The following is a 20,401-nucleotide window of genomic DNA, read 5'->3' on the forward strand; positions in this document are numbered from 1 at the left end:
AATAGAGGCAGGAAGCCTCCAGGGTGGAGAGATAAATGGGAAGAGGGGGGGGGGCGGTGTTATCTCTCCACCCTGGAAACTTCCTGCCTCTATTCCTGATGAAGGGCTTTTGCCCGAAACGTCGATTTTCCTGCTCCTCGGATGCTGCCTGACCTGCTGTGCTTTTCCAGCACCACACTGATCTAAACTCTGGTTTCCAGCATCTTCACTTTTGCCTATATGAATAAGAAAGGTTTGGAGGGATATAGGCCAAGTGCTGGCAGGTGGGACTAGATTGGGTTGGGAGATCTGGTCGGCATGGACAGGTTGGACTGAAGGGTCTGTCTTCATGCTGTACATCCCCATGACTCTATGATATTGAGGTCTGTTAAAACTCTATGGTCCTCCCATGCAAAGAGTTGACCTCTGCTGAGTGTTGCAGGCTGGCACATTCCAAGGGCCAGGACTGTCTGCTGAGGGACACGCTAAAGCTTGGGGCAGCTGCTGTCAAGGTGCAGTGGGGAAAGACCACTGTCTAAGGTCTTGCTGCCAACATATAATGGGGGCACCTTACATTTCAATAAAAGAATCAAGAGTCCCGTCTAGGACTGATCAGATTAACCACCTGGTCACGCCAAGACATAGGAGATCATAGTGGGAGTCATGTTTTTGAACATTCCCCTGTTAGTGAGGGGCCTAGCAGTGAATGGGATGAGAGGGAATCTGTAAATGATCTGGTGTGCAAGGGAAATGCTGTGCATGTTTATGGAGGTGAGACTCTACTTAATTGGGGTATAGGAAAAGAGATGGAAATGTGTTGCTGGAAAAGCGCAGCAGGTCAGGCAGCATCTAGGGAACAGGAGAATCGACGTTTCGGGCATTAGCCCTTCTTCAGGGCTTAAAACTCTATGGTCCTCCCATGCAAAGAGTTGACCTCTGCTGAGTGTTGCAGGCTGGCACATTCCAAGGGCCAGGACTGTCTGCTGAGGGACACGCTAAAGCTTGGGGCAGCTGCCTTCGGGCTAATGCCCGAAACGTCGATTCTCCTGTTCCCTAGATGCTGCCTGACCTGCTGCGCTTTTCCAGCAACACATTTCCATCTCTGATCTCCAGCATCTGCAGACCTCACTTTCTCCTATAGGAAAAGAGTCTCTACATGATCAAGGGATGGTGAGATTCTTTTAATGATCCAGTGAACGGGAGGAAAACTGTGTGTGTGACTGAGAGATGGAGCATTGTGTAGATGGTCGAAGGTGAGAGAGTCTCTAGGTGATTGGGGGACAGAATACTCTATATATGATCGAGGAATGGGAGGACTCGGTAGATGATTTAGGGTGGAGGAGCATCCGTATATGTCAATGATTTTATGCTCATTTTTTTTAATGACCTTAATATCTTGGGTCATGTTAACCTGTGCATTGTCATCAGCTAAAACACCCTCCCAGCAGCACAGACTATAAAAACTCCTCCATTGTGTCCACTAAGACAGTCACCTAATACAATTAACAATTCAATTTCACAGAAGAATAGTGAACATTGTAGTTGTTGGCTATCTTATAAAATGCACAGAAGGAATGTTGCTCTGGTGCTAATGCTGTTTTATGAATCCTTTTCACTGTTATTAAGTAACATATTCACAAATGTAACAAAAACAGAGGTTATAGCATATCCTTTATGAATTATGTATCATGCAACAGAAATGGATTAACCCTTCATGCAAATCTACTATTCAGTTGAGATGTGACTGAACCTGCACTATAATGTTAGTTTGCTTTTAGAGTTTAGTTACATTACATGCAACTTATGATGTTTAAAATTCTGATGAATATTTAGGATGTAATTGTGTGTATTCATACGTGAGAAGCTTGTTGAGTCAAATTGTACTTGTTTGACAAAGTTTCATTAATGATCTCTTTGTTTTCTTCAGTATGCTGGATCAACTTCCATGTACATGTCTGTGTTTAACCTGAGCAATGCTATTATTGGCACTGGGCTCTTAGGCTTATCGTACGCAATGGCCAATACAGGGATTATACCATTTGTGTAAGTATCAAATATAAATATGAAGGTTATTGCTTTAGTTCATACCTTTAGATGTTCGAATCAACAATTCCTATCATTTTAGTACAATTAGAAAGAAAATGTTATATTCAAACTCTCACCTCACAGCATTACTTTGTTGTTTGGTGAAGAGGTTATTTTTTTTTGATAACATTTGCTCATTGGCAAGTTTTCTAATTTTTGATACCATCATTTTGAAATTGTCTGAAATGTTCAGAATACATTTTCAGATGTTATGTAGATTAGCCAAAGGGCATTCACAGCTCTGTGCAAACAATTGTTTTCTTGCTGGTCCGGCATGTAGTTAGGAAACCTGTGATGTTTTGGGGGCGATTCTCTTTCTGCTCAGAATTGAGAACCACCTTGGGTGTGGATAGACTAAATGTCTTGGGTATAAAGTCTACTGACAAAGTGTGGCAGTTCTTCTTCCTTGTGATAAATAACAAGTCAACTTTGAACTGTAAGAAGGCCAGTCAACATATGGGGATCAACTTTGCTGAATTGTACCATGATGTGGAGATGCCAGTGGGGTGGACAAAGTCAGAAGTCACATGACACCAGGTTATAGTCACCTGATGAAGGAGCAATGCTCCAAATAGAGAGACATGAAGTCACTGAACATGAACATCGAGAGGTGGGAGGATATTGCAAGCGATTGCTGTAGCTGGAGGCTGGAATTACGCAGAGTTCTAAAAAGGGGAAAAGAGAAGTTGAGGTTTGTTGCTGAAGAAAAGCGCACTCGTCGAGTAAACAGCACCAAGACAACACCGAAGGACAGTGCCTTCCAGTGCAGCCTCACTGCCACTCCTGTGTGGGCCTCCAAGGCCACAACAGACGCTGCTCTACTAACAAAGATTGAAGCAAGACTATCCAGGTGCAGATCCATGGTCTTGCAAGACCAACAGATGCCACCAATAGAGGGTACACTGTTGATTTAATTGCTGAATCATTGAATCAGAATTTGGAACTTGAAAGATTTACTCAACTGTTCCAGAGATGCCTTTTCGATCAGTAAAATGCTTAGCAGGTGATCGAGTTGTCGACACACATAGAAGAGACAAATGAATGAATCTGAATTAGTTGAATGTTGAGCATGTTATTAAGTAGCATTAAATTCAGAGCAAGAAAGTCCACTCAAACGTTTATCTTTATGAAGTTCATAAAACAAACAACACATCTTACTATTAATGGAGGAAGTGAAAGACTGCATTTAGAGCTTGCCAACACATTATCATAACTGACCTTGAACACACTTGGCCGGCCACAGGCAAACTGTTAATTCTCCTTCAAGAATTATGGGTGATTAAATGAAGGTTTATCTCTTACAATTTACCTCGGCCTTCGATAGAGCTAATGCTTTCAGGTCACCCACGCATGCTTGTTATTGTTTTAAGAATGAAGGCAGTGAAACAGGCTGTTTAGGCTATCCATTCTGAAATATCGAGGATCCCATGACTACCTTAACAATTTCTGTATAATTGCCACTGTTTTTCCTGAAGCTAAAACTGAGCCAGTTCTCCTTTTAATCTTCAAACTGCACCATCTGTGATTTCACTGTAACATCTCAAGATATAATCTTAGTTACAGAACTGTGAAGAAAGCTTTAATGGGTTTATATTCTAGGATCTAAATTGGTATCCCATTCTATCTTATTTGGTTTTGTGACTGTACTCTTACTTAATTCAATGCTTTTAGTTTAGTGTATGTTTTAAAACCAGCTCATTTTAATATCAAAATAGATGTATCAGCTCATTTAATTACCACGTAAGATTCTTATATTCAGCTGCAAAATCTCTATAAATCCTTTTCATTAAAAACATTAAAATGGGAGCAGAGTAGGCTATTCAGCCCTTTGAGTCTGCTACACCATTCATTATAATCATTGCTGGTTATCCATCTCTATGTCTTTATCCTACTTTCTTCCCCTACCTTTTCATCCTTTGGTTAGGCTAGTTCTGGAAAATTGTGTGCAATTCTGGTTTCCTTCCTGTTAGAATAATGTTGTCAAACTTGAAAGGGTTCAGAAAGGATTTACAAGGATGTCGCCAGGTTTGGAGGGTTTCAGCTGCAGGAAGAGGCTGAATAGGCTGGGGCTGCTTACCCCAGAGGCTCGGAGGCTGAGGGGTGACCTTATAGAGGTTTATAAAATCATGAGGGGTACTGATAGGGTAAATAGACAAAGTATGTTTCCTGGCATGAGGAAATCCAGAACTAGAGGGCATAGGTTTAGGGTAAGAGGGGAGAGATATAAATGGGACCGAAGGGGCAACTTTTTCACGCAGAGAGTGGTGTGTGTATGGAATGAGCTGCCAGAGGAAGTGTTGGAGGCTGGCATTTAAAAGGCATCTGGATGGGTGTATGAATAGGCAGGGTTTAGAGGGATATGGGCCAAGTGCTGGTAAATGGGACTAGATTAGATTAGGATATCCAGTCGGCATAGACGAAAGGGTCTGTTTCCGTGCTGTACATTTCTATGACTTTTTGATAATTATATTTAACTACTTGTGAAAACATGCAATGTTCTGGCCTCAATCACTTAATGTGGAAGAGAACTCGACAGGCTCACCACTCTCTGGGTGAAGAAATTTCTCCTGATTTCAGTCCTTGATGGCCTACCCATATCCTTAGACTGTGACCCCTGGCTCTAGACTCCGCGGTCATTGGGAACATCCTTCCTGCATTTGCCCTGTCTAAGCATGTAAATATTTTATTGGATAGTATCAGATCCCCCTCATCTTTAAAACTCCAGTGAATATAATCCTAACCGATCCAGTCTCTCTTTATTCATCAGTGATCAGCCTGGTCAACCTGTATTGTACTCCTCTCCAAAGCCAGAACATCTTCAACAGATAAGGACACCAGAACCGCACACAGTACTCTAGGTATAGTTTCACCAATGCTGTGTGCAGTTGCAAAAAGACATCCCTGCTCCTGTGTTTGAATCCTCTCGCTATGAAGGCCAATGTATCATTTGCCTTTGTCACTGCTGCAGCTGCACGGTCACATTCTGCAAGTGTTGTACAAGGACACCCTGGTTTTGTTGTACCTCCCCCTTTTCTCGATCTGTCACCATTCAGATAATAATCTGCCTTCCTGTTTTTGCTACCAAGTAACCTGATATCTCATGATATCTCATCTGCTGTGAATTTGCCCATTCACCCATCCTGCCCACATCAAGGTGGGGGGGGGGGTTAAACTAATGTGGCAGGGGACTGAGAAGCAAATGAGGAAGTTAGTGGACAGTAAGGAGGTAGTAAAAGAAGCCTGTAAGGAACTAGATCACGAAGTCAGCATGACTAAGGGGAATAGTAGGCAGGGAGGAGATGATGAACGCAGAGGGACTGGTGGTCTGCGGTGCATTTGTTTTAATGCAAGAAATATAGTAGGTAAGGCAGATGAACTTGGGGCTTGGATTAGTATCTGGGAGTATGATGTTATTGCTGTTACTGAGACTTGGTTGAGGGAAGAGCATGATTAGCAACTAAATATTCCAGGATATCGATGCTTCAGGCGGGGTAGAGAGGGAGGTAAAAGAGGTTGAGGAGTTACATTACTGGTCAGGGAGGATATCACAGCTATGCTGAAGGAGGGCACTATGGAAGACTCGAATAGTGAGGCAATACGGGCAGAGCTCAGAAATAGGAAGGGTGTGGTAATAATGTTGTGGCTGTACTGCAGGCCTCCCAACAGTGATCGTGAGATAGAGGTACAAATATGTGAACACATTATGGAAAGATGATGGAGCAGCAGGGTGGTGGTGATAGGAGATTTTAATTTTCCCAACATTGACTAGGATTCATTTAGTGTTAGAGGTCTAGGTGGAGCAGAATATGTAAGGAGCATCCTGGAGGGTTTTCTAGAGCAGCATGCAAATAGTCCAACTGGGGAAGGGGCCATACTGGACCTGGTGTTGGAGAATGAGCCCAGCCAGGAGGTTGATGTTTCAATAGGGGATTACTTTTGGAATACTGATCACAATTCCGTAAGTTTTAGAATGCTCATGGACAAAGACAAGAGTGGTCCTAAAGGAAGAGTACTAAATTGGGGGAAAGCCAAAATTCGGCAGGAGCTGGGAATGTAGATTTGGAGCAGTTGTTTCAAGGTAAATCCACATTCAATATGTGGGAAACATTTAAAGAGAAGTTGATTAGAGTTCAGGAGAGACATGTTCCTGTGAAAATGAGTGATCAAAATGGCAAGATTAGGGAACGATGGATGACAGGTGAAATTGTGAAATTAGCTAAGAAGAGAAAGGAAGTGTACATAAGGTCAACGCGACTGAAGACAGATGAAGATTTGGAAGAATATCGGGAATGTAGGACCAATCTGAAATGAGGAATTAAGAGGGCTAATAGCGGTCATGAGATATCTTTAGCAAACAGGGTTAAGGAAAATCCCAAAGCTTTTTATTTGTATGTAAGGAGCAAAAGGATAATGAGAGAAAGAGTTAGCCCACTTAGGAACAAAGGAGGAAAGTTATGTGTGGAGACAGGGAAACTGAATGAGATTCTTAATGAGTATTTTGCATCGATATTCACCGAGGAGAGGGATATGATGGATATTGAGGTTGGGATAGATGTTTGATTACTCTAGGTCAAGTCGGCATAAGGAGGGAGGAAGTGTTGGGTATTCTAAGAGGCATTAAGGTAGACAAGTCTTCAGGGCCAGATGGGATCTATCCCAGGTTACTGAAGGAAGCTAGAGAGGAAATAGCTGGGGCTTTAAGAGATATCTTTGCAGCATCCTTGCAAATGGGAGAGGTCCCAGAGGACTGGAAAATTGCGAATGTTGTCCCTTTGTTGAAGAAGGGTAGCAGGGATAACCCAGGTGATTATAGACCAGTGAGCCTCATGTCAGTGGTAGGGAAGCTGCTGGGGAAGACAATGACGGATAGGATCTATTCTTATTTGGAAGAAAATGGCTTTATCAGTGATAGGCAGCATGGCTTTGTGCAGGGAAGATCATGTCTTACCAACTTAATAGAATTATTTGAGGAAGTGACAAAGTTGATTGATGAGGGAAAAGCTGTAGGTGTCATATACATGAACTTTAGTGTGGCTTTTGATAAGGTTCCCCATAGTAAGCTGTTAGAGAAGGTGAAGTCGCTTGGGGTCCAGGGTGTATTAGCTAGATGGATAAAGAACTGGCTGGGCAACAAGAGACAGAGTAGTAGTGGAAGGGAGTTTCTCAGAATGGAGACCTGTGACCAGTGATGTTCCACATGGATCAATGCCGGGACCACTGTTGTTTGTGATATACATAAAGGATTTGGAGGAAGGCATAGAGTCATAGAGATGTACAGCATGCAAACAGACCCTTTGGTCCAACCAGTCCATGCCGACCAGATATCCCAACCCAATCTAGTCCTACCTGCCAGCACCCGGCCCTATCCCTCCAACCCTTCCTATTCATATACCCATCCAAATGCCTCTTAAATGTTGCAATTGTATCAGCCTCCACTACTTCCTCTGACAGCTCATTCTATACCCGTACCACCCTCTGTGTGAAAAAGTTGCCCCTTAGGTCTCTTTTATATCTTTCCCCTCTCACCCTAAACCTATGCCGTCTAGTTTTTGACTTTGTCTATTTATCCTATCCATGCCCCTCGTAATTTTGTAAACCTCTATAAAGTCACCCCTCATTCTCCAACGCTCCAGGGAAAACAGCCCCAGTCTGTTCAGCCTCTCCCTATAGCTCAAATCCTCCAACCCTGGCGGCATCCTTGTAAATCTTTTCTGAACCCTTTCAAGTTTCACAACATCTTTCCGATAGGAAGGAGACCAGAATTGCATGCCATATTCCAACAGTGGCCAAACCAATGTCCTGAGAAGTCGAAATATGACCTCCTGGCTGTGGTCTGATTAGCAAGTTTGCGGATGACACTAAAGTTGGTGGAGGAGCAGATAGTGAAGGGGACTGTGAGAGAATGCAGCAGAATATAGATAGATTGGAGAGTTGGGCAGGGAAATGGCAGATGCAGTTCAATCTGGGCAAATGCGAGGTGATGTATTTTGAAAATTCCAATTCAAGAGTGAACTATACAGTAAATGGAAAAGTCCTGGGAAAAATCGATGCACAGAGAAATCTGGGTGTTCAGCTCCATTGTTCCCTGAAGTGGCAACGCAGGTCAATAGAGTGGTCAACAAGGCATACGGCATGCTTTCCTTCATCAGGTAAGGGTATTGAGTGCAAGAATTGGCATTCATGTTACAGTTGTATAGGACTTTGGTTCGGCCACATTTGGAATACTGCATACAGTTCTGGTCGCCACATTACCAAAAGGATGTGGATGCTTTAGAGAGGGTGCAGAGGAGATTCACCAGAATGTTCCCTGGTATGGAGGGCGCTAGCTATGAAGAGAGGTTGAGTGAATTTGGATTATTTTTATTAGAAAGATGGAGGTTGAGGGGGTCCTGATTGAGGTCTACAAAATCATGAGAGGTATAGACAGGATGGATAGCAAGAAGCTTTTTCCCAGAATGGAGGACTCAATTATTAGGGATCATGAGTTCAAAGTGAGAGGGGAAAAGTTTAGGGGAAGTATGCGTGGAAGGTTCTTTATGCAGAGGGTGATGGGGGCTTGGAACACGTTGCCAGCGGAGTTGGTAGAGGTGGGAACGATAGCATCATTTAAGAGGTATCTAGACAGATACATGAATGGGCAGGGAGCAGAGGGATAAGGATCATTAGAAAATAGGCAGCAGGTTTAGATCGAGGATCTGGATCGGCGCAGGCCTAGAGGGCCGAAGGGCCTGTTCCTGTGCTGTAATTCTCTTTGTTCTTTGAACCATCCTTGCATTTTCCTCACAGTTCACCTTCTCAACATGTTTGTGGCATCCAGCTGAGGTTTAACTACAGATCCCTGCAGTACTCCATTATTCACTGGCTGTAACTCAGAAAAAGGCCAGTTTATTTGTACTCTTTGTTTCCTGTCTGCCAATCATTTCTCTATCCATGTCAGTACTCTACCCCCAATATTGTGCACTTTAGTTTTACAGTTAATTCAGTGTTCCACTAAATCTTTTGCTTTCTTTCACCAATTAATATTTATAACCTGCAACCGTAGACTGTCTACTTCTAGTATCTTAATCAGAATTATTTACTATCATTATGAGGAGCAGCGGTTTTAAGGCAGAATGTGCTATACTAGTAAAAATATAAAATCGCCTACTTAAAACTGTGTCATTAGTGACAACTGCTTTCATTGTTTCCCTTTATTAATTCATGAATTATTGTCTACAATCATGGTAAATGTACCCCAGTGCCTTTCTCTTGATAGATATTAGTCTGATGGGCAAACAATTGGACTTAAGTTTCCGATATTTTAAATTAATTGTAAAGATAGTAATTCCCCAATCTTTTACTGTAAATTGATTAAAAAATTCAGTGCTCCCAGTTAGGGCCAGCCCTTGCAGGGAAAGTATTTTGGTTCATTGGATAAATAACCCTCCACAGTGCTGAATGGTATAATTGCCCATAATAATTAATAAGCTTTGAAAATGTACACCTTTCCTTTCCTGCAGGCTGCACTGCCTTAACTTCCTCCTGAAAATATTCCAGATTTCCGTCTGATAAATATTCAAATGCCCCAGTTTTTAATGGTGATTCCATCTATGAAATTTCCTTCATGGAATTTAAGGAATATAGGTGCATCACTGTTAAATGAAAGCTACCGTTTTACAGTGGAGAAGGTGTCATAAGAAAGGTGTCAGTACTAATTTAAGGAAAGTCATTAACATGTTGGAAGCAGTTTAGAGAAGGTTTATTAGACTAATCCCTGGAATGAGCAGATTGCCTTTTGAGAAAAGGCTGGACAGGCTAGGCACTGGAGTTTCAAAGAGTCCGAGGTGATTTTGAAACATAAGATCCTTGGGGGACTTAACCAGATGAATGTTGAAAGCATGTTCCTGTTGTGGGAGAATCCAAAACTTGGGGCTATAGTTTAAAAATAAGAGGTCACCTATTTAGGACAGAGATGAGGATTTGTAAGTCTTTGGAATTCCTTTCCTCAAAAGGTAGTCAATGCATTTTCAATATTTTTAAGGCCGAGATAGATTCTTGTTTACCCAAGTGGCTGAAAGATTGTTGAATGATATGTGGGAATAAGGTTAAAATAAAAATAGCCATGATCTTGTTGAACGGTGGTGCAGGCTTGAAGGGCCAAATGGCACGGGTAAACCTGCAACACAGAAATGATTTAACCCGTGCTGTAATCTGTTAAAATTCGAGAGGCAAGGATCTATTCCCAAAAGTCACTGTTTCAAGTAAAAATTAACAACTTTAATTTTTATAGTCTAACAGAGAATAATTACTTAACAACTATTTACAACTGCTTTCTCTAATCTATCTTTTACCTCCCGTCTATAATACTAGTCTGATAAAACCCCAATTAAGATTTGCCAAAAAATTCAAATTTTAAAATTAGCCAGCTGTTGAATCTTCTCTTTGTATCGTCCTCTGTAGATTTGCTCTCCAGGTCGGTGTCAATGTTTCTTCTCTGTGCAAACTCCTTCTCTTGACAGGTACCTCTCAGAGAGTTCTCACTGGCAGCCTAAAGCTGTTGGTCTTTTGGCAGTTCTCCTCCAACTGTTCAATTTTTTTTTCTGTTTTATAATCCAAAACATCGAACCATTTCATTGGTGTTAATATTGTCAAAAATCTAAATTCAAACTTGATTGGAGTTTGGTATTCTGGGGCATAATTTAAACTGATTGGCCAAATTTGAATTTGTTTTGTCTCCAGGCTGCTCAGCTACTCTAGCTTTCAACCAAATGTTACATTGTTACCTTATTCAGAACACTTGGTGCTATGTCAGGTAGTTCTGCGAGTTTTTAGTTCTCTTAAAGGTACAGTACCCCTTACACCTTCATAACAGCTTCCTCTTGCTCCTTGTTCATACGGTCATAAAAAATGTAATATTTACATGTATCTCCTTTCCTGCTGTCTGGCCTCACTGGTTTTAAAAGGCCTATTTGTTCTTTGCCTGTTATTAACATACTTAAATGTTTGTTTTTATTATATAGTTTGCAATTTGTTGGCTCCTTTTTTGATTTCACCATTTGGCCCTTCAAGCCTGCACCACCGTTAGCAATCTTAACACTTTTGGACATCACTTGATCTCTCATCCATCCTGTTCATAGTCATAGAGTATGGAAACAGACCCTTCGGTCCAACCAGTCCATGCTGATCATAATTCCAAAGTAAACTAGTGCCACCTGCCTGCGCTTAGCCCAAATCCCTCCAAGCATTTCTTATTCATGTACTTAATCTAAAAGTCTTTTAAACCTTGGAACAGTACCCACATCCACCTCTTCCTCTGGAAGTTCATTCCACATGTGAACCACTATTGGAGTAAAAGAAATTGCACATAATGCCTTTTTAAAATCTTTCTCCTCTGTTCCTTAAATCTTTTAAAACTGTTTCCCCCCTATTTAGGCCTGTATTTCATCAGGTTGAAGGCTTTGATTTGTTTTGATTTTTGTCAATTTGATTTAATTTGATTTGGTATTATCATTTGTACCGAAACGTGTTGCATGCTATCCAGACAAATCATACCTTACATAAGGACACCAGGTAGTTGAACAGAATGCAGAATACAGTATTACAGCTACAGAGAAGTTGTAGAAAAAGATTCAGTTTAATATATGAGAGCTCTGTTCATAAGTCTCATAACAGCACAGGATTTAGAGTCATAGAGATGTACAGCATACAGATGGAAGCAGACCCTTCAGTCCAACTCATCCATGCCAACCAGATATCTCACACCAATCTAGTCCCACCTGCCTGCACCTGGCCCATATCCTCCAAACCCTTCCTATTCATATACCCATCCAAATGCCTTCTAAATGTTGCAATTGTACTAGCCTCAACCATTTCCTCTGACAGCTCATTCCATACACGTACCACCCTCTGAGTGAAAAGGTTGCCCCTTGGGTCTCTTTTATATCTTCTCCCTCTCACCCTAAACTTATGCCCTCTAGTTCTGGACTCCCCCACCCTAGGGGAAAGACTTTGTTTATTCTATCAATGCCCCTCGTGATTTTATAAACCTCTATAAGGTCACCCCTCAGCCTCCAATGCTCCAGGGAAAACAGCCCTAGGCTATTCAATCTCTCCCTATAGCTCAAATCCTCCAACCTTGGCAACATCCTTGTAAATCTTTTCTGAACCCTTTCAAGTTTCACAACATCTTTCCGATAGGAAGGAGACCAGAATTGCACGCAATATTCCAACAGTGGCCTAACCAATGTCCTGTAGAGCCGCAACATGACCTCCCAACTCCTGTACTCAATACTCTGACCAATAAAGGAAAGCATACCAAATGCCTTCTTCACTATCCTATCTACCTACGTCTCCACTTTCAAGGAGCTATGAACGTGCACTCCAAGGTCTCTTTGAGTTCCTAGGAGTAAATATCATCAATGATCTGTCCTCATCCATCAACTTCGACGCTATCTCCAAGAAAGCACACCAATGCCTGTACTTCCACAGAACCGTTAAGTGTATAAGTCCTGCTAAGATTTGCTTTCCCAAAATGCAGCACCTCACATTTATCTAAATTAAACTCCATCTGCCACTTCTCAGCCCATTGGCCTATCTGGTCAAGATCCTGTTGTAATCTGAGATAACCTTCTTCGCTGTCCACTACAACTGCAATTTTGGTGTCATCAGCAAACTTACTAACTGTACCTCTTATGCTTGCATCCAAATCATTTATGTAAATGACAAAAAGTAGAGGACCCAGTGCCGATCCTTGTGGCACTCCACTGGTCACAGGCCTCCAGTCTGAAAAACAACCTCCACCACCACCCTCTGTCTTCTATCTTTGAGCCAGTTCTGTATCCAAATGGCTTCTTGTGGTCTTGGGCAGAGTATGGTAAGGGACTGAGTATGGAGCCCTGCAGGGCATCCATTTGAAGATTATCATGGTGGAGGTGTTATTGCCTATCCTTACTGATTATCATCTATGGGTCAGGAAGTCCATGATCCAGTTGCAGATGGGGGAGCAGAGTCCGAAGGTGAACTTTGATGTTAAATTAGATAACTACTTCATATTTCATCTGCATTTAAAAAAAAATTAAGCCTCAAAAGCATTCATTTTTGTTCAACAATTTCTTTCCTGTGCGTTCTTTCCATTTCAATCCAGATGAGTTCACAATCAACCTTCCTAAAATTTAGCAGTTTTCTTACAAATTAAACTGGTGCTGGCACAGCCAGATATAGAACATAGACCAGTATAGGCCCACAATGTTGTGACAATCATTTACCTTGATCTAAGATCAACCCAACCTACACACCCCTCCATTTACTGCCGTCCATGTGCTTGTCCAGCAGTTGCTTAAATGTCCCTAATACTTTGGATAATATTGATGAAAGTTGCAACGATGCTTTTGTCTTGTGGCAATCCTGCACACATACACGCTCATGCACAGATGCACGGGCATATGTGCACACGCAAAGACACACACACAGACAGACACACACACACACACACAAAATCACTTTGGACCAACACAGAAAGTGAGAGGCTGCTTGTTTGAAATTTCTATCTCTGAGCTCATCATTTCTGTCTGAAATCCTGCCCAATTTCCTTCCCATTGGCCCAATCACGATCGTCAATGAAAATGATCTGGAATTACTTCACATATGAACAAGGAACAAAAGTCGGCCACTTGGTCCTCAGGGCCAGTTCTGCTGTTCAGTAAGATCATGGCTGATCTGATTTCAAACAGGACAGATTGTTGGTGATATTTGCAGTCCTGTGTACCCCTGATAAATTTTCATCCCCTTGGTCATTAAAAATCTATCTGTGTCTTAAAAGCATTGAAGATTTTGCATCCACTACCTTTTGGGGAAGGAAGACTCTCAACCCTCTGAGAGCAATGGTTTTTCCTCATCTCTGCCTTAAATGGGCCACCCTTATTTTTAAACAGTGACCCATAGTTCTAGGTGCTTCCACAAGAGGAAACATCCTTTTCACAACCATCCAATCATGTCTACTCAGGACCTTACATGTCTCAATTTAGTCACCTCTGACTCTTCTAAACTCTAAAGGGTGGCCTGTCTAGCCCTTCCTCTTAAGGCAATCTGTTCATTACAGGTATTAGTCTCTGAACTGCTTCCAATAAATTAGCATCCTTCAGTAACTACAGTGTACAGTGCTATACACAGTACTCCAGATGTGGCCTCACCAATGCCCTTTCTACTAATGTGTTCAGTTCCTCTCACAACTGCAGATAGCTTTCCTGATTACTTGCTGTTCCTGCATACTAACCTTCTGCAATTCCTGTACTAGAACACCCAGGTCTCTTTGCATTTTAGAGCTCTGAAACCTCTCACCATTTGGATAACATGTTTCTATTTTATTCTTACAACCATCAATGAGCAATTTCACACTTTCCTACTTTGTACTCTACATGCTTTGTGTGTGGTTGCTTTACAGACCCATACCTAGATTTCAATTTTAAATTGAACCACATTTAATCTTTTACCGTTAATGTGCATACTTTCCTGTTTGGGGTGTTGACACTTCCAGCATCATTGCTTTGTAGCTATTAATGGGTTAGTTTGTCTTTATGTTTGGTTTAACATGTAATGTAAGTGTAATGATAAGGTGTTTAACAGTGTTTTAAAAAAGAGGCAGCTACTATTTCATGATAAAAGTAAACCTACTATCGTCTGCTTGTGACAGAGTGTTACGGACGAGATTTCCTCTGCACCTTTAATAGTCAGTACTCCAAAACACGCAACATTTTGATGGGTAGTTGACAACTAAATTTAGGAACTGTCCTTAGAGAGTAACACTCGTTGAGATTTTTTTTCATCTTCATCACTTGTTAATCCAGTGGATGGGATTACCAGCTCATTATAGAATCCATCCAATTTTCATTCACTTGAAATCAGTCTCGAATAGGAAAGCCATATGCTCCACCACTCGGTAAATCTGTGTCTTTACCAATTATATCCAGAGAGAAGATCAGCATTGTTGCATTGTGGGGCCATATCTGGACCAATTTCTAGACCCTTATTTAAGGAAAATATTATTTCATGCGAGGCAGTTCAGAGAATATTCTCTCGGATGATTCCTGGAATGGAGGGATTATCTTATGAACAAAGGCTAAACAGGTTGGGACTGTATACACTGCAGTTTAGAAGAATGAGAGGTGACCTCACTGAGGATTCTTAAGGGGCTTGACAGGGTAAATATTGAGAGAATGTTTCCCCTCATGGGAGGAGTCTAGGACCAGAGAGTAGAGTCTCAGAATAAAGGGGCACCAATTTAAGACTGACATGAGGAGAAATTTCTTCTTTCAGAGGGTTGTGAGTCTTTGGAACTCTTTGCCACAGAGAGCTGTAGGGTCAGAGTCCTTTGTATATTTAAGGCTGAGGAAGATAGATTCTTGATCAGTAGGGAATCAAGGGTTACAAGGAAAATGCAGAAAAGTGCACATGAGAAATGTTGGATCAGCCCATTGAATGGTGGCACAGACTCGAGGGATCGAATGGCCTTCTTCTGTTCCTTTCTTTAATGATCTGTAAGGCCTGGTGTCCATTTATCACCTTTATGTGGGTTATATATCCTGTAAACTCCTGGGATTGATCTTTGCCTCTGACTTGTGTCAAGATCAGATCTGAATATTATAGTTGAGGCCTTTAAACATAGAACAGTACAGCATAGGCACAGATCTTCCAGCCTGCCATGTCTGTGCTGAACACAATGCCATTTTAAACTAGAACATCTGCCTGCAAACGGTCTACATCCCAACATTTCTTGTGTCAGTTTAAATGCCTCTTAACTGTTTGAAACAACAGTCTCTCTCCCACATTGTCCTTTTATGTTGCAACGTGAACAAAGTCTCAGATTTTACGGTGTGAATTGGTAAGAGCAAACAATTATCTTGGTGCTACACTACAATAAAGAATAAACTTCCAATTGTTTGATATTTTGTCCTTTAGTAAAGTAAATTAATAGATTCACATAACAGAATTTGGGGTACTTTAATTGTGTGGGATGGGATAAAATGTTATATGTCTGAATCCTAATTGCACCCCTCCTCAAACCCATCCATTTTCAGTTCTAATGGAGATAGGAAGAGAGTCAGGTGACCTCCACATCAAGGATGGAGGTTTGCATGTCATTGATCATACAGAGGATACATACCTCATTTTTATTCACTGTTAGCAATTCAACACTGGAAGGTAAGTTTCCTCAGGCCTTAGAAAATCTGTCATCCAAACTCAGCCTGGGAGGGCTGATTCGAGGTTCACTTCCACCCTCGAGAGGTTTGATTCCAGCCTTGGGCGACTGTCTCTCTGAAGTTTGCGCTTTCTCCCTGTGTCTGCATGGGTTTCCTCTGATTTTCATCCACAGTCCAGAGATGTGTAGGTTAGGTGGATTCACCTTGGGGGTACACGGTCACAGGGATTGGGTGTGAGGCTCTTTGGAAGGTCATTGTGGACTTGATGGGCTGAATGGCCAACTTGCACGTGTAAAGATTCTATTCTATGATTCTACTATCAGCATGCCACATGAGTTAAAATTCTGCAGTTGTTTCAGAAATTACAATCTGGTCACATTGCTTTTTCTTTTACATTGTATTCATGAAAATAATTTCACCAGAATAAAAAATAGCCCTTTCAATTTCATCCAGGAAGAGAATTGCAGCAATTATTTGCCAGTGATTCTAACTTGAGCCAAAAGTGGAAAATGTTCAATACCAACATCCACGTGTTATATATCTCTTTTCATTTCAGGAAAGTGAAATGAAATAGTGCTTTTACACTGTTACCCTGAGTCAAAATTACCCTGTGGTTTCTGTGTTGACTGTTAAATGAGACATGTTTTCTTTGAAAGCTTAAAATAGGGCAAGTGAAAAAAAATGAGTAAGTGCTATGTAGCTTTATTCAGGAAGTAAAGAGAATTTGTTTTATTTATTTTCTTTTGCAGGTTCCTTTTAATTGTTATCGCAACGTTGTCACTTTATTCTATTCATCTTTTGCTCCAGATTTCAGTCTTGACAGGTAAGATGAGGGGGTGTTCTGTCAGAGTTTGGCATCAGAAATAATTGCTAAATTGCTGGGTGTCTTTATAACTTCATGCTATGGTAAACTACCACTAAAACAGTCTTCAGCTCTGGCTTTGAAATTTATGGGTTCATTTTGGCCATATGTGGCATTTAATTGCATATTTTAAAATTTCTGTCAGGGACCATCTTGGCTGCATTTGGAGTACACATTGAAAATGGATAAATATATGGCAAAGCCTAAACTTTCTATGTTTTTCAGGCACCAAAATATTTTTCATGTTGTCTTGATTTTGTTTTTGATCAGTAGTGATTGAAACAAGGGCTAGGTGGATCACATTGAATATGAGATTCTTGATTGGGGCGCTTACCTGGGCCATTGAGGGAGCCCAGGCTGACAAATAGAGTCATAGAGATGTACAGCATGGAAACCGACCCTTCGGTCCAACCCGTCCATGCCGACCAAATATCCCAACCCAATCTAGTCCCACCTGCCAGCACCCGGCCCATATCCCTCCAAATCCTTCCCATTCATATACCCATCCAAATGCCTCTTAAATGTTGCAGTTGTACCAGTCTCCACCACATCCTCTGGCAGCTCATTCCATACCCGTACCACTCTCTGTGTGAAAGAGTTGCCCCATAGGTCTCTTTTATATCTTTCTCCTCTCACCCTAAACCTATGCCCTCTAGTTCTGGACTCCCCGACCCCAGGGAAAAGACTTTGCCTATTTACCCTATCCATGCCTCTCATAATTTTGTAAAACTCTATAAGGTCACCCCTCAGCCTCCGATGCTCCAGGGAAAACAATATTCCAACAATGGCCCAACCAATGTCCTGTAGAGCCGCAACATGACCTCCCAACTCCTGTACTCAATACTCTGACCGATAAAGGAAAGCATACCAAACGCCTTCTTCACTATCCTATCTACCTGCGACTCCACTTTCAAGGAGCTATGAACCTGCACTCCAAGGTCTCTTTGTTCAGCAAAACTCCCTAGGACCTTACAATTAAGTGTATAAGTCCTGCTAAGATTTGCTTTCCTAAAATGCAGCACCTCGCATTTATCTGAATTAAACTCCACCTGCCACTTCTCAGCCCATTGGCCCATCTCGTCCATATCCTGTTGTAATCTGAGATAACCCTCTTCGCTGTCCACTACACCTCCAATTTTGGTGTCATCTGCAAACTTACTAACTGTACCTCATATGCTCTCTTCCAAATCATTTATGTAAATGACAAAAAGTAGAGGACCCAGCACCGATCCTTGTGACACTCCACTGGTCACAGGCCTCCAGTCTGAAAAACAACCCTCCACCACACCCTCTATCTTCTACCTTTGAGCCAGTTCTGCATCCAAATGGCTACTTCTTAGATATCATATTCCATGATATCTAACCTTGCTAATCAGGGAACCTTGTCGAACATCTTACTGAAGTCCATATAGATCACATTTACCACTCTGCCCTCATCAAACCTCTTTGTTACTTCTTCAAAACCTCAATCAAGTTGTGAGACATGATTTCCCACGCACAAAGCCATGTTGACAATCCCAAATCAGTCCTTGCCTTTCCAAATACATGTACATCCTTTCCCTCAGGATTACCTCCAACAACTTGCCCACCACCGACGTCAGGCTCACTGGTCTATAGTTCCCTGGCTTGTCCTTACCACCCTTCTTAAACAATGGCACCACGTTTGCCAACCTCCAGTCTTCCAGCACCTCACCTGTGACTATCAATGATACAAATATCTCAGCAAGAGCCCAGCAATCACTTCCCTAGCTTCCCAGAGTTCTCGGGTACACCTGATCAGGTCCTGGGGATTTATCCGCGTTTACCCATTTCAAGACATCCAGCACTTCCTCCTCTGTAATCAGGACCTTTTGCAGATGTCACCATCTATTTCCCTACAGTCTATATCTTTCATATCCTTTTCCACAGTAAATACTGATGCAAAATACTCATTTAGAATCTCCCCCATTTTCTGCGGCTCCACACATAGGCTGATCTTTGAGAGGCCCTATTTTCTCCCTAGTTTCCCTTTTGTCCTTCATGTATTTGTAAAAACCCTTTGGATTCTCCTTAATTCTATTTGCCAAAGCAATCTCATGCCCCCTTTTTGCCCTCCTGATTTCCCTCTTAAGTATACTCCTATTTTCTTTATACTCTTCTAAGGATTCACTCGATCTATCCTGTCTATACCTTACAAATTGTCTTGTACACACTTAAGGAATTCCTCGCCATCTAAACCTTTAACACTATGGCAGTCCCAGTCCATATTTGGAAAGTTAAAATCCCCTACCATAACCATTCTATTCTACAGATAGCTGAGTTTGTTTCTCAATTTCCCTCTGACTATTAGGGGGTCTATAATACAATCCCAATAAGGTGATCACCCTTTTCCTATTTCTCAGTTCCACCCAAATAACTTCACTGGCTGTAAACAGGAGATTGAGAGAGTCTCCCCATTCTAAGGATTGTCTCTGATCTGGCTGGTCAGAGCCCATATACTGTGCATGTGTAAATAAATAGTGACTGGTGATGGGTTCCTGACCCCTGTGCAGTTGCTTCAGATCAAAACAGTTTTGTCAATAATGTCCAGTGGTAATTTTCTTGTTAAGTATCTAACAAATTAAAATAACCTTTGAAGGAAAGGAATACATTGAAAGGTAATCAGAAATTAGGCCCATGTTTCTTAAATCATTCTGAATTTTTCTTAAATCAGTTCTGAAGAAGAGTAATGCCTGACTCGAAATGTTAACTCCGTTTCTCTCACCACAGATGCTGTCAGACTTGCTGAATTTTTTCCAGCAATTTCTGTTTTTGTTTGTCACATTACTAACTGATATTTCATGGTTGGAAGCACTGAAACATAGTACTTACTACATATTAAAAGCTAAAAGCAGTTTTTGTTTAATATATTTTACAAACCTATTAATTACATTATCGTGAGAAGGTGGTCTCCTCAGCACTTTAGTCTCTGCTCACTTGCTATATTGAAATAAAAATCAACAATTCAGAGCAATAGTAAGTTTTTCCAATTAGCTTAGATGGAGAATGTTATGCGATTTTCTTTGGAGTCTGAGAATTTGATATGATGCACTTGACTGAAAAGTGAGTGAGACAAAACTTATGTAATAGGTAAAGTAAGCACTAAAGTAGTAAGGTAAAAACAATGACTGCAGATGCTGGAAACCAGATTCTGGATTAGTGGTGCTGGAAGAGCACAGCAGTTCAGGCAGCATCCAAGGAACTTCGAAATCAACGTTTTGGGCAAAAGCCCTTCATCAGGAATAAAGGCAGTGAGCCTGAAGCGTGGAGAGATAAGCTAGAA

At 41.5% G+C, this 20,401-nt stretch overlaps 1 protein-coding gene across 3 annotated transcripts in view; it reads left to right on the forward strand.

The window, feature by feature from the left end:
- LOC122559316 (sodium-coupled neutral amino acid transporter 1-like) overlaps positions 1-20,401 on the forward strand; it is a 68,433-nt gene that overhangs the window by 24,316 nt on the left and 23,716 nt on the right. For 2 of the 3 annotated variants that reach the window (XM_043708674.1, XM_043708675.1), the window contains 2 exons: positions 1,907-2,022; positions 16,988-17,061. In XM_043708674.1, coding sequence (XP_043564609.1) covers positions 1,907-2,022; positions 16,988-17,061 — 190 coding nt within the window. Of the gene's footprint in view, positions 1-1,906; positions 2,023-8,176; positions 8,214-16,987; positions 17,062-20,401 lie in introns of those variants that run through there. The other variant, XM_043708676.1, reaches the window with a different exon arrangement.

Source organism: Chiloscyllium plagiosum, chromosome 19, assembly GCF_004010195.1.
Source record: "Chiloscyllium plagiosum isolate BGI_BamShark_2017 chromosome 19, ASM401019v2, whole genome shotgun sequence".
In the NCBI taxonomy this organism is placed as follows: domain Eukaryota; kingdom Metazoa; phylum Chordata; class Chondrichthyes; order Orectolobiformes; family Hemiscylliidae; genus Chiloscyllium; species Chiloscyllium plagiosum.